General features: G+C 41.7%; 2 protein-coding genes and 1 long non-coding RNA gene across 4 annotated transcripts in view; 1 reads left to right on the top strand and 2 right to left on the bottom strand.

Annotated features, from left to right (window-relative positions):
• LOC107101709 (coiled-coil domain-containing protein 66-like) overlaps positions 1-1,383 on the bottom strand; it is a 3,411-nt gene extending 2,028 nt beyond the window's left edge. The window contains exons 1-3 of the mRNA XM_015400721.1: positions 1,255-1,383; positions 1,043-1,177; positions 735-967 (exon numbers count right to left, since the gene is read on the bottom strand). Of these exons, the coding sequence (XP_015256207.1) occupies positions 735-967; positions 1,043-1,177; positions 1,255-1,362 (476 nt within the window). The 5' untranslated portion in view covers positions 1,363-1,383. The remainder of the gene's footprint in view (positions 1-734; positions 968-1,042; positions 1,178-1,254) is intronic.
• A 1,109-nt stretch (positions 1,384-2,492) lies between these two features.
• LOC107101708 (coiled-coil domain-containing protein 66-like) lies at positions 2,493-9,471 on the bottom strand. Its single transcript, XM_015400720.1, has 7 exons — positions 9,291-9,471; positions 8,176-8,234; positions 7,876-7,898; positions 6,388-6,609; positions 5,791-6,185; positions 2,844-2,926; positions 2,493-2,736 (listed from the first exon to the last, which is right to left on the bottom strand). Exons 1-7 carry the CDS (start codon positions 9,299-9,301, stop codon positions 2,639-2,641), a joined length of 891 nt encoding a protein of 296 aa, XP_015256206.1. The 5' UTR covers positions 9,302-9,471; the 3' UTR covers positions 2,493-2,638.
• A 1,343-nt stretch (positions 9,472-10,814) lies between these two features.
• The window catches only part of LOC107101712, a 23,297-nt gene continuing 22,293 nt past the window's right edge, over positions 10,815-11,818 (top strand). Inside the window, exon 1 of one of the 2 annotated variants that reach the window (XR_001482093.1) lies at positions 10,815-11,179. This is a non-coding gene — a long non-coding RNA (uncharacterized LOC107101712). The remainder of the gene's footprint in view (positions 11,180-11,818) is intronic. The other variant, XR_001482092.1, reaches the window with a different exon arrangement.

The following is an 11,818-nucleotide window of genomic DNA, read 5'->3' as shown; positions in this document are numbered from 1 at the left end:
CTATATTTGGGCAAAAATGGCCGCTCCCAGACTCATTATTTTTATTTTCTTATTGATTAACGCTAAATTCATTAAATCACAGCGAACGTATTAGTTTCAGGTATAAATAATGATCCATTGATCATTCTTTGCTGACCGGACTTTCCTTTAAAACATCTTCAGAAAGGTTAAAAGTTGAGTCGCTCTGACCGCTGGAGGATGAAAACCAAACATCTTCTCAGGTCTAGTGTGAATAATCTTATGGAAGCATTTTTGTGAGATAAAATATTATGAGTTATATTATGAGTGTGCCTTTCCTCTGCCTAAATAGGGGTGATTGTTTAGAATTATTGTACCAGTCTGGAGTTAAAATTGGTGATGACAAATTAAAAAAAAGAAATTGGGGATGACATAAGCAGTTGCCTCCCTACTCTAGACAAAGGTGAAGGGAGGGTCATGAGATAAGAGCGAGTTCGGACAGCCTCCTTCATGGGTCGACCTGTTCTGAGTGTCTATCTGGCTAAAACTCCATCTTAAATAAATTTGAACCTCATTTCTTCCCAGAAATGCCTCCGCCTCAGCTTCCTAACTTCACCATCTGCTGAAGATCATTTTGTTCCTGCTGTGCCGCAATGTTCCAGTCAAAGACATTCATGGTGTTCCCTCTCATTTATTGCAAAGGGAAGGATCTACGTTTGTGGTTTTCTACGGATTGATTTGTATGTTTTCGGTTCTGGTCGGATATTCTGTGCTACCTGGACCTGGTAGGACATCCTCTGGTGGAATCCACGCTGGCTCCGATGATGCTCTCCGCTCCGCAGCTGCTGGTGGCCTCCCAGACCAGAGACAGACTGGAGGAGGGATCCCAGTCTTCCCGCTCGGAGCCGCTGAGCCGAACGGCCGGCGGCGCCGATGGAGCCGCAGGCTGGATCGGAGCCCTGCGTTGGAGCGAGTCAAAGTGTGCAGTCCAGCGCTCGTGGTCCTCTGTCTGCAGAAAAAAAAGACACGTCACCCTGAGCGGTCAGAACCGGATCAGAACCGGGTCCGTCTGTGTCTCCAGAACCTGTCTCCTCAGCAGCTTCTCTCGTTTCCGGCGTTCAGCCTCCTCTTCCCTCTGGCGGTCCAGCTCCTCCAGCCACCGTCTCCTCTGCTCCTCTTTCCGTGCGGCGCTCAGCTCCTCCTCCATGGGAGTGACCTCCTATGGACCAAGCAGGGAAACGGGTCAAACCTTGGCTGTTTGATGGTCCTGCAGAGACAGTCCGGGTTCTGGTTTACCCCGAGCCGTAGGCTGGACCTGATGGCTGCAGGCTGCTCTCTGCGGCTGATGGACGACGCCGTCTCTGCACGCTCGTCGCCCTGAAACACATGGAAGCATCGGATCATCTGCCGGCTGGAGGGTGGGAAGAACTTCAGCGGTTCTTTGGGTTTCTGGATCAGACTCCTCTGGTCTACATGTATATAACTGAACCACGGCTGAAGAAAGATCCGATACCTTTTTCTGAGTCGCAGCTTTTTTAGCAAATTTAAAGGAAATCAGTAAAACTGACCAGTTTGTTTTCAGCTAAGGTCAAAACTATTCATACCTCTAAAATAGTCGCGTCCAAAGTCATCTAACACGGTACTTTTAACCCAAAGTAACCTGAAGGTTTAAGAGGCTCGGCCAAAGCCCAACTTTAACCTAATGGAGGATCTGTGGATTAGGGTGATGGCACAGAGGCCATCCAACCACCAAGGAGGAATCAATAAAACAGCAGAAGAAGAAGAACGCAACAAGCCACAGAAAAGCTCTTACTGCCAGTTTTCATTACTGAGGAGAGAAGAAGCCATTTTTAAATCAAATGACAGTAAAAAAGATGTTTTCTCTTGATGGAACTTTTCTGTCTCTTATTATCTAATTAAAATGAAAATCTGGATATTTTGAAGCTTAAGGGGGAATCTCTGCATGACTGATAAAAGGACTCCTCTGAACCAAAGCTTTGCCCCAAATTTATTAAACAACTGGAGACAATTATAATGAGATGCAGACCATCTTGATAAAACTATTTACTTTCCTTCTATACGTGTACTGGAAATTGGGCTGTTAGATGTTGGAGCTTGGCCTGTTTTCAAGTGTAGTCCTGTTTCTCTGACTGTGACTAACTGGATGTGCTCTCTTCATCCTCTGACATGGGAGCTGGCTCGGAGCTCGTCTGCCTGGCTGTGTGTTTCCTGGACGGGGCCGCCTGTGGAGCTGGTTGACAGTTGCCTTTTGTATCTATGCTTCTTTTTCTATGTCTGCTTCTGTCTCCTTGAACCCCAGTGGGCCTCAGCAGATGGCCGCTCACACTGAGCCTGGTTCTACTGGAGGTTTCTTCCTGTTCAAAGGGAGTTTTTCCTCTCCACTGTCGCTACAAGCATGCTTAGTGTGAGGGATTGCTGAAGAGTCAATGAGTCGATGCAATCAGCTGGTTTTCCTTAGATAGAAAACTTTGAATCAATCTGACTGGATGATCTGGTGAACTGGAAAGTGACCTGAGATGACATGATGTGAATTGGAGCTATAGAAATAAATTAAATAGAATTAAATATCTCAGAAATTTTAAACCTTGACATATTGCCCAGCCTGACTGCTGCCTAACTTCCTGCTGGATCCCACTTGTACCCAACGAGCAGCGAGTGTTCAGGAGGAAGCAGCGATGGTGTTGAGATGAGAGTGAAATACCTGCAGTCTGCTGAGGGCTGAACGCTGCTGCTGCTGCTTCAGGGAAACCTGCTCATCTGAAACAAACACAACATTTCAATTCAGACGTATTCAGCACCATGCTGTCCCCAACCAGCCATCATCACTGCTTAACATCCATCCATCCATCCTTCATCCATCCTACCAGTTTCTGGTTTCCATGGAGCTTTCTTCTTTGCGTTAACGGTGGTTCTGTTGTCTGAGTGAAGCCTTTCAAACTCAGGTGACCTAAAAACAAAGAGCCATCAGAAAATTCAGCACCAAGAGTCCAGATCTGTGAGCATGTTGGAGTTCATGGTCTACATGTTGATGGTCCACGTCTGAGGGGAGAGCTTCCCTGAGGAGCTGAAGACACATCAAGATGTTCAGGATTCATCTGATCTCTTGATTTTCTCCTCTAATACGTTTTAAATGTATGCAGCCTTTCCTGTCTAGTCTGCAGTTTTTCATCTTTTCATTGCTGAGACCACATCTGTCTAATAGTTTATTTGATTAATATTATCAACAGAATCTTTCTTATTTTTTCAACATGTCATTTATTTTACAGGCCATCCGGGAGATTTTCCTGTTGAACATAGGATACGATGATACGGTGACCAGATATCGCAGATCTCTGGGGCCAGTCCCCGTTTTGGACCCACTGTCCCCGTCTAAAGCGGTCCCCGGAAATGTCCCTGATTTTACCATTTAATGAACGAGGAGGAAAATGTTGTGTGTAGACTGTTATTACTGTAGAAAGATCGCGTCAGCATGTTTAGCGCAGATATAGCTGATGCTGTAGCTGGGTGCGCTGCTGTTAGCGTAAAGATGAGGAACAGAGGGCAGGTCTTCGGCTCTCCACAACCACTATTAAAGCATTTTTCCTTTGGATAAACTTTACATGCAGAAAACTACAGGTGCTTGGTTCCAGGGACTCAAATTCACTTCCACACAGAAAGCCCATATTCTGATCTTCAGGTAACACAGAGTACATGTCAGATTAAATAATACTACTTATACTTCAGCGATGGTATCAAGGTGTTACTTTATTGTATATCTTATAATATATCCGTTGGTTGTTCTGTTGTTTTTCCATCTCTTTGCAGGTGATGAAGCAGCCTGAAGATGTTTTATCATTGTCTCCCTTTTATCTCCTCTTTCTTTTATCATTTTTCCCTTTTTTCTGTTTTTCCTTTCCTGTTCTACTTACATTGCAGTGTCCATATAATCTGTAATAATCCCTGCATAATTAGAACAAAGCTATTTCTATGCATAAATCAAGCGGAACACTATGGCGATAGCCGTACTGCTCCACTTGTGAAAGTAAAATCTGTTGGGCTCTTTTTGGCATCAAGACAATGATTCTTATTGTCAAATTGGCAGACAGGAGACTGTAAATTTTTTTATAAATAATAAAAAAAAAATTGACATGGCTGAGCAAACCCACTCCTACTACGGTCTGTCAATTTTACAGAAAGAACTCCATTTCCCTCATTGCACCCCCGCCATGCTGCTGGGTTTTCATCTGAGTGGCATAAAAAGAATCCTTGTTGCTTAGTCCAAGTCTTAAAGCAGGGTTTATACAGGAATGATTAACTTTAATTTAATGCTCTTTGAAATAATTTTAACACCATCAACAAATACCCATGACTCTCATATATACGGCAAATTCCTTCATCTTTTCCGTCGGCAGGCTGCAGTTCCTCTATTTCCAGCCACTTTTGTTGAAATTAGCATTTCCCCCATTCTCTATCCTTGTCTCCGCAGCGAGCTTCTTTTCCGAACATACGGCTTTATGATCAACCGGAAGCAGTTCCGCGCAAATATATTGCGATGTATTTGCAAATATATATATTGTTTAATAAATTGTTTTTATAAAAATAAAGCATTTTAAATGCCAAAACCATCGCATTGAATGAATTTTAATGCCAAATCAGGCCTTAATTAAAAAAATAATTATTTAATGATTTTAATGCTTAATATTTAGTGATTTTTAATGACCCGCGGAAACCCTGTAAAGCACAGAAGTGATCAAATGTAAACATTGTTAGAGAAAAAAAACATGGTGCAAAGAAAGAACATGGTGCACGCCAGCGGCGGCTGGTGGCGTTTTCTCAACTGGGGGCTGTAAATTCAACTAGATCTATACCTAACACCAATTAAACATATACGAATTTATCACGCCAGTATTTATATAACTGCCAACCAAACATCATTCCACGTACAGGTTTACTTTTTGTCCATAAATCTTGCCCTTCTGAGGCTTTCTGAAGGTAAATCTGTGTTTTGGTCCAATATTGAGTCAAAAACCTAAAAAAATTATCTACCAGTTTAATAATGGAGAAGCTATTAATCTGCTTTATATTTTTTTAATATATAAAAACTATTCATTTTCTGAAATGTGTTTATTTAAGAGCAACAATGCAAATGAACAAACATCTAGAAAAAGTTCACTATATTCTATTATTTTCCATGTGAATCCCAGATTTTTCTTTTTTCTTTGCCTTTTCTATAAAGTGCTTTAAATCAGTCCTAGCTGCCTTTATCCACGCTGGCTCAGATCCTGATGATTGAAAGGGAAGGATTTAGCTTTTCCTCGGTTCGCTGCATGTCGGGTCCGAGCTCCTTTACGTGGATTTTTACCACCATCGTCCTTCTCGCTAAAGGCTAACTCAGTAATAATAATCTCCACCTCACTGCCTGACTGACTACTGGCTCCATCACCTATATCACTGTAGAAGGGGCCTTAATGCCAGGAGCTCCAAGCCATTCATTTAGAAGATGCTGATGGGCCAAATATTTATTAATTTTCCACAGCAACATTAAGTAATTGGTTATTTCACTTCAGGGGCGCTTTGAATGAGTGCCTAAGAAATGTTCTGTTGAATGAGAGTCAGTTGGTATAAATGTTGTTTTAATAATTCATATTACATGTAGCCACATAATATTAAGTAAAACTGACATTGATAATACTTTTAAACTCTATTTATTATGACTTTTCCCCTCCACATCTAGGGAGGGCAGCGCCTGAGCGCCCCCTATGGGCCACCCGCCACTGGTGCACACCATCAGTGAGTGTTGGAGTTGCATCAAGCAGCCAGAGTGACGTTTACCTGCCACATCTGTCCTCCTCTTTCTTCACATCTTCCTCTTTCTCCTTCAGTTCTCCTTCCATCGCAGCAGACGAGCAGTTTGTGTCCGTTTCACGGTTTGTAACATGTTGAGGTTTGCATTGAGCGGACTTCAGGTTACTGTGGCTAACAGCACCTGGTGCCTCCTGCTCCTCTGGACCCCCCCGGGCGTAGCTGGATCTCTGGATGGCGCAGAGGATCTGCTGCAGCTGTTCGTCGGTTAGACGCCCCGGGCCGTCGCTCAGGCCTGAATCCATGGCGGTCAGAAGGCGCTCCAATCCTGCTCCTCTGTCCTCAGTGCTGGGAGGAGGTCCTGTTCTGCTGGAGGAACCCAGGGGTCCCACCGCCTTGCTGAGTTTGTGTTTGTTTGACTTCACCTTGAGAAGAAAACAAATGCAGGGTTATACAGCAAACTCTGACAGCTGGGTTTGAATGTTTAGGCTCCAGTGGCGCTCTGATTCATAGATTCATCTCCATTTTTACATTATTTTCTAGCCAATCGCTCAAACCCGTGGCCTACACACATTAATATACATATTCATATTAACACACATGCATGCTTAGTGTCTGTTCCCTTACCTTGGCCTTATTGCAGCGCTCCTTGTCATTCCCCAAAGCCTTGGATGAGGGCAGGATGCCGTTCCTCCCATCAGTGGAGCTGCTGGATGGAGCTGCTGTTCCTGCTTTTAACCTGGCCTCCCGGTGGCTCCGTGGCGCTTGCTGCTGCTGCAGCGGCGCCTCCTCCATGCAGGACAGCTGCCTGGCGCCGAGGACAGTAGCTGTTCGCCGCTTACTGGGCAGCTGGTTGGAAATGCATCACAAACCATTCAGTTAAACAAAAAGCTTCAGTAAGAACACCAGATTTGTCCCTCTAATCTTAAATGAACATAAAATCCAGCATGTAAATGCTCAATTACTTTCGTTCTTCATCTCTAACAGAATTGTTCTTTTATTGTTGAATTGTTTTTTAGGTAACCGGATTTTTGCTGAGCTCAGAAGTAAGGCTGCCTTCCAGTTTAAGCCTGTTTAGTGGTTGCAGGGCTGCAATTTGGAAATGTGGGGCCCTAGGTAAAGACAGGCAGGGGCCCCTCTGAATGGAGAAGACATAGAACAGACTCATTCTACAGATAGAGAAATGTTAATAGAATAGACATCCATTATCTGTTCTAGGTTGTGTCCCTCTCTTCTTGTCCCTTTTCTTCTTGTTTTCCTCTCTATGTTTTGTACTCAGCTGACTTTTCATGCTGTCTCTAAAGGAATGAAAGATTTTTTCCAAGCACTAAGCTCACTTAGCTGATTGCTCCTTCCTGTGTTTCCAAAAAGGCCAAAGTAAATAACCCAGTCCTTCTTTTCACTGTAGACAAGCCATGATCTGCTTCTCTGTTCTCCATTTTTCATTTGGATGAAATAATAGCTGCATGAATCATGACAGCAGACAAGATAGAGGAGAGCAGGAGGCGGGGTTACCAATCTACTCGCTCTGGAGAGCAGAGTTCGCTGCTTTTAGATGTTGTCTCCAAAGTCTCCAGTAGCAGAAAAAAGTCTCTAGATTTGGCGCTAGGAGCTTTTTAGAAATCAAAGTGCTAGAGGGGTCTGAAAAGTGGCTAAATATAGCGACTAAAGCGCTAAGTTAGCAACACTGCTCTTTGCATGGTATGTTTTCAAATGGTTTGCTGCTGTCTGTTTGGACCTTTCTGAACATGTGCAGCAAATGGACTGATCCAATATGGTGGACACTGAAGGGGGGGGGGCTGAGACACAGAGCTTCTCTGTCACTCAGAATCCTTGCTTTTGCAAGAAGATTCTGTAGGAACAGAGCAAAGAATGACACCAGGCTATTTAGCTTCTATGTGGTCATCTGGGGTCACAGGACTGATAGCTCATCACTCAGGCAAAACGTTTGGCTAAGCTCCCTGATGCCGTCACAGTGGCATTTACTAAAATTGTTCATGGAAAACATTTGAAGCTTTTTTCTGGGCACTTTGCAAAAAAAAATGTTCAGTATAGATTAAATAGATCGGCACAAGGATATGATGGCAAAGGCAGCAGGTTTGAAGGGATTCCTACCTTAACTGGATTCATCCTAGCGCCTGCAGGGAAAGGAAGGCCAAGCAGTGAGTAGAAATACACAAAACACCAAAACTTTTAGATCTACCGTTAATTTAGGTTAAAACTGTCATCCCTGTTTATTATCTGAACATTTATTTTTATTTAAATATTAAAAAAACAACTTGTTACACTAAACTACAAAAGCAGAAACATTCAAAATGCCTAATTAAATATTTCTGCTACAAAGTTTAATGAGCAAAACAAAGGGAAACAAAGAAGCAGACGATTTATTGTAGAATGAAGGCAGAAAGGCCTCACCATGAGACAGCAAGATCAGCCTGGGTTTCCCATTTTCCAGCTCAAACAGCAGCCCGTCTCTGTCCAGGAAAGAGAAGAATCATCAGAGCGCCAAACACAGAAACATCAGAACACTTTGGTCCTTGGAAGGTTAATAACTTTCCAAAAAAGTTAAAATCAATCCACTGGACTTTGTTTCCAAGTTTGAAGACATTTCTCTTCCATCCAGGAAGCTTTTTGAATTCAAAATGTCAGAAATAGCGTTGAGTTCCAGGTTTTATCCAGCAGCCTGACAAAGCCTGGTTTTAGTTTAGAAAACATGCAAATAGAAACGGATGAACGGGTCCCCCCCTTTGGAATGGGGGTCGTCTGGCTTCTTTGGTAGCCTGTAATGCCCCATACCTGTCTATGTCTCTGAAAGGGGGGGCGTTAAAGGGAATTGTTGGCCTGGCTGAACAGGTGAGGTCTTCTGTTCTCCAACAACCTACAATGCAGCAACAGAGTTGATTCCTTCCTGCTATCATCTCAACACCTTTACAGGAGAACAGAGGAAAGAACAGGTGGTTCTGTTGACCTGTTCTCCCATAAAGTCCAATAAAAAAAAAAAATCACCAAAGGATCACTGAAGCCCAGACTGGACCAGTCTTTGATTCTCACTACTTTAATAACTTAAAAATGTGCAAAACTTTTCCAGAGGGAATTACTGAGGACCTGGGAACCATCAGCAGAGGGATTTTTGCAGCATTAGCTGCTCCCAGATCTCTAAAACACGACCCACTGATTGTATGTTTCTGGATTCTTAACTAATTTAAACAATATCAGGAAAATGTGTGTTTTTGTTTATCCCTTTGCTGAAAACATCTGGTTTAATTATTATCGCTATAAAAAGGAGGATTAGAAGACAGTAGACTAGTAAAAACAATCCGCAGCAGCCCCCCTCGGGTCATAATATATGGTGCAACACCTGCTACACCGATACGATTAACCCTTTTTGTTTTATTTCAAATAAAACCAATGTTTTCATCGAGAAGAAAAGAGTGTGCTTACACTGATTAATATAAATAAACATTGACAAAGTGTAATTCCCAGCCACAGTCCGGGTTTAAGCTTAGCTAGCGGCTGAACAGCATACTTACCCGAGGTTCATGTCGAGGCCTACGAACCGGTAAAGCAGTGGAGTTACGGACAAGTTTAGAAAAATAGAAGATAATCAACCAGTGGATGAGATTTCATTGCTAAATCCACGCTAAATGGTCGCTTTCAGGTAACAAACCACTGTAGAAAGCTGTTGTCAACGTTCGTTGCTACGCACGGTAACAAACGTGTTACTGATTGGCTAATCCCCGCTGAGTTTAAAATGACTGACCAATCACATGTCTGTATTTTGGGACGTTTAAATTCGATGACGGTGCGTTTGGGACCACTCGGATTTTATGATATAGTAAAGCTAACGGGGTTGTAAAATTATAGAATCTACCGGTTTATTTCATATATGCTGTATCTTTTTCTCTACATAGTGCTTAAAATTCAAACGAAATACAGAATAATACGCATGAAAGAATAAAGCATATCAGATTGAGTCATGGTCATAAAATCTGAAATCATCCTTTTTAAATTTAAGGTCGCGTTTATGGTTTTAAAAGCCCCCTGTAACAAATATGGCGTTTGGGTAATTTTGATTTGTATTTGTTTTGAGTCAAAAACAATGATCTCCTCGTTTTTAGGACATAGGTTTTTAATGCCCTAAAGATGCGTTTTCTTTACTGCGTTGTGTTTTGAGCACAGACATTATTTACGTAGACGCGTCATTAGATGCTGGTCGACGTGCCTAGGGGGCAGCCATCTTGGATCGGACCACAGTTCAGACATCTGCTGTCAGAATGAATGAGGCGCCTTAGATCTCAGGAAAGAGGAGTCAGAGACAATATTACAATAATTTATTACATGTTACAACCACTTAAAAGACCACAACAAATTCTAGAAATGCTATATAGTATATAAGTATATATTAACTGATTATTATATTAATTATATTAAAGGACAAATGTTCACATATGCATAATTATTGATAAAAAACATAATTTGAAAAAGAGTTTTAGAAACAGTTTAGACAACTGGGACAAAAAGCCTTTAGTTAGACACAATATAAATTTACCATTCACTACGATTTTACAACAAATTCTTGACAATTACATAATGTAAAATAAAATGAACAAAAAATGTATTCATAAAAACAAAATAAAAACTCTCTTTTGTGAATCAGATTACAACAAATTTCCTCCTCCCTGGATCATAATACTCATTATCAAAGAGCAATTCTTAAAAATACTGAGTAGTAATAATATACTGTATTAATGAATAATATTTGTAAAACATAATCTTATAATGTAATAATAAAAAAATGTTGTATGAATAAATATGTTTAATCCAACTGAAAGTTAATTTTTTAAATTTCTTTGGTCTTTTAAAGGATTGTGACATGTAAGAGATTATTGTAATATTATTTCTGACTTTCATGTGATTAAAATGAGACCTAAGGCGCCTCCTGTTGATTCTGACATCAGCTGCCTGAACTGTGGTCTGATCCAAGATGGCCGCCCTCCAGGACCGTCGTCCAGCGTTCCTTCCCCTACAGACTGTAGGTGGCGCCAGAGCGCCGGAATCATTTTAATGAACTGTAAAATCTAAACAATCTTGTTGAAGCCAGACTGTAAAATGCTCAGTGATGAGTTTGATCAACGAGGATGAAGATCCATGAGCTCCTCCGCTCTGCGCCGCCTCTCCTCCGTCACTTCCACGGGAAGGTCCGCGTGCGTTCCGTGATCCTAAAGGTGTGTTGTTATTGTGACAGCTTGGTGCAATCTAACCGGGGAGGCTGCGTAACGTCAAGCCGTTATGTTAGCCAGCCCCCGCTAGCAGCAATGCTACCTACCGCAGAGTAGAGTCCGTTTAACGGCACTGTTTCCCGGGCAGCTCCGAGGCTCACAGCGGCCTGGAACACGAAGCGCGAGGCCATAAAAAAGAGGTGACGTTTCATTTTGAATTTTAGTTCTTTTATAGACTAAAATAACTCGACTTATTTCCGCTGCTGGTTGTCAGGCTAAGGTCAAGAAGCTGGCCAATGCTAACTGCTAGCTGCCTGTATAAACATGGAAGATGACAGGAAGTCCTCCTGTCGCTGCCATCTGATGTTATTTACAAACTGTGGTTATTTGTGTAAAGAAGCTAGCTCTGTAGAAATGGTTTTTACTAAAGACCAGAGGCGTTGGTAAAATGTTTTAGCTCCTGGGGACTCAGCCCAGCTCAGAGGTATTTATTTATTTGACAGTTTTATAGATCCAGTGATCTATAAAACTGATAGATTAAATTAATTAATCTATCAGTGTTTACTTGGATGTTGTTGGTTTTGTTGCCATAATTAGTGTAAAGTCTACATTTGCCACTTTATCAGTGGATTTTATATAACTAGATATGTAAACACAATCATAACATAGATAAAGTCGTAGTGAAATCACATCCAAATGTCAAATTATTTTGACTTAAACATGTATATTAATGCACTTTTTATCAGTCCCAGCATTTAGAAAATTTCTATTTTAAAAATATCAGTGTTTTTTTTTTCCGTTATCTTCTGCAGGCCAGTTAGTTCTACGTCAGCCTGAAC

The sequence above is a fragment of the Cyprinodon variegatus genome, unplaced genomic scaffold, assembly GCF_000732505.1.
Source record: "Cyprinodon variegatus isolate N-32 unplaced genomic scaffold, C_variegatus-1.0 Scaffold1138, whole genome shotgun sequence".
NCBI lineage: Eukaryota > Metazoa > Chordata > Actinopteri > Cyprinodontiformes > Cyprinodontidae > Cyprinodon > Cyprinodon variegatus.
Note: the sequence above shows the minus strand (reverse complement) of the source record. Positions and strands in the feature narration are given on the sequence as shown.

Excerpts from the sequence above, each read along its gene's own strand:
- LOC107101708 (XM_015400720.1), bottom strand. Across the intron at positions 2,927-5,790 it reads GAGGAGGACAGATGTGGCAG|GTCACCTGAGTTTGAAAGGC; the intron begins GTAAACGTCACT and ends CTTTGTTTTTAG. Across the intron at positions 2,737-2,843 it reads TCCATGGAAACCAGAAACTG|ATGAGCAGGTTTCCCTGAAG; the intron begins GTAGGATGGATG and ends TGTTTGTTTCAG.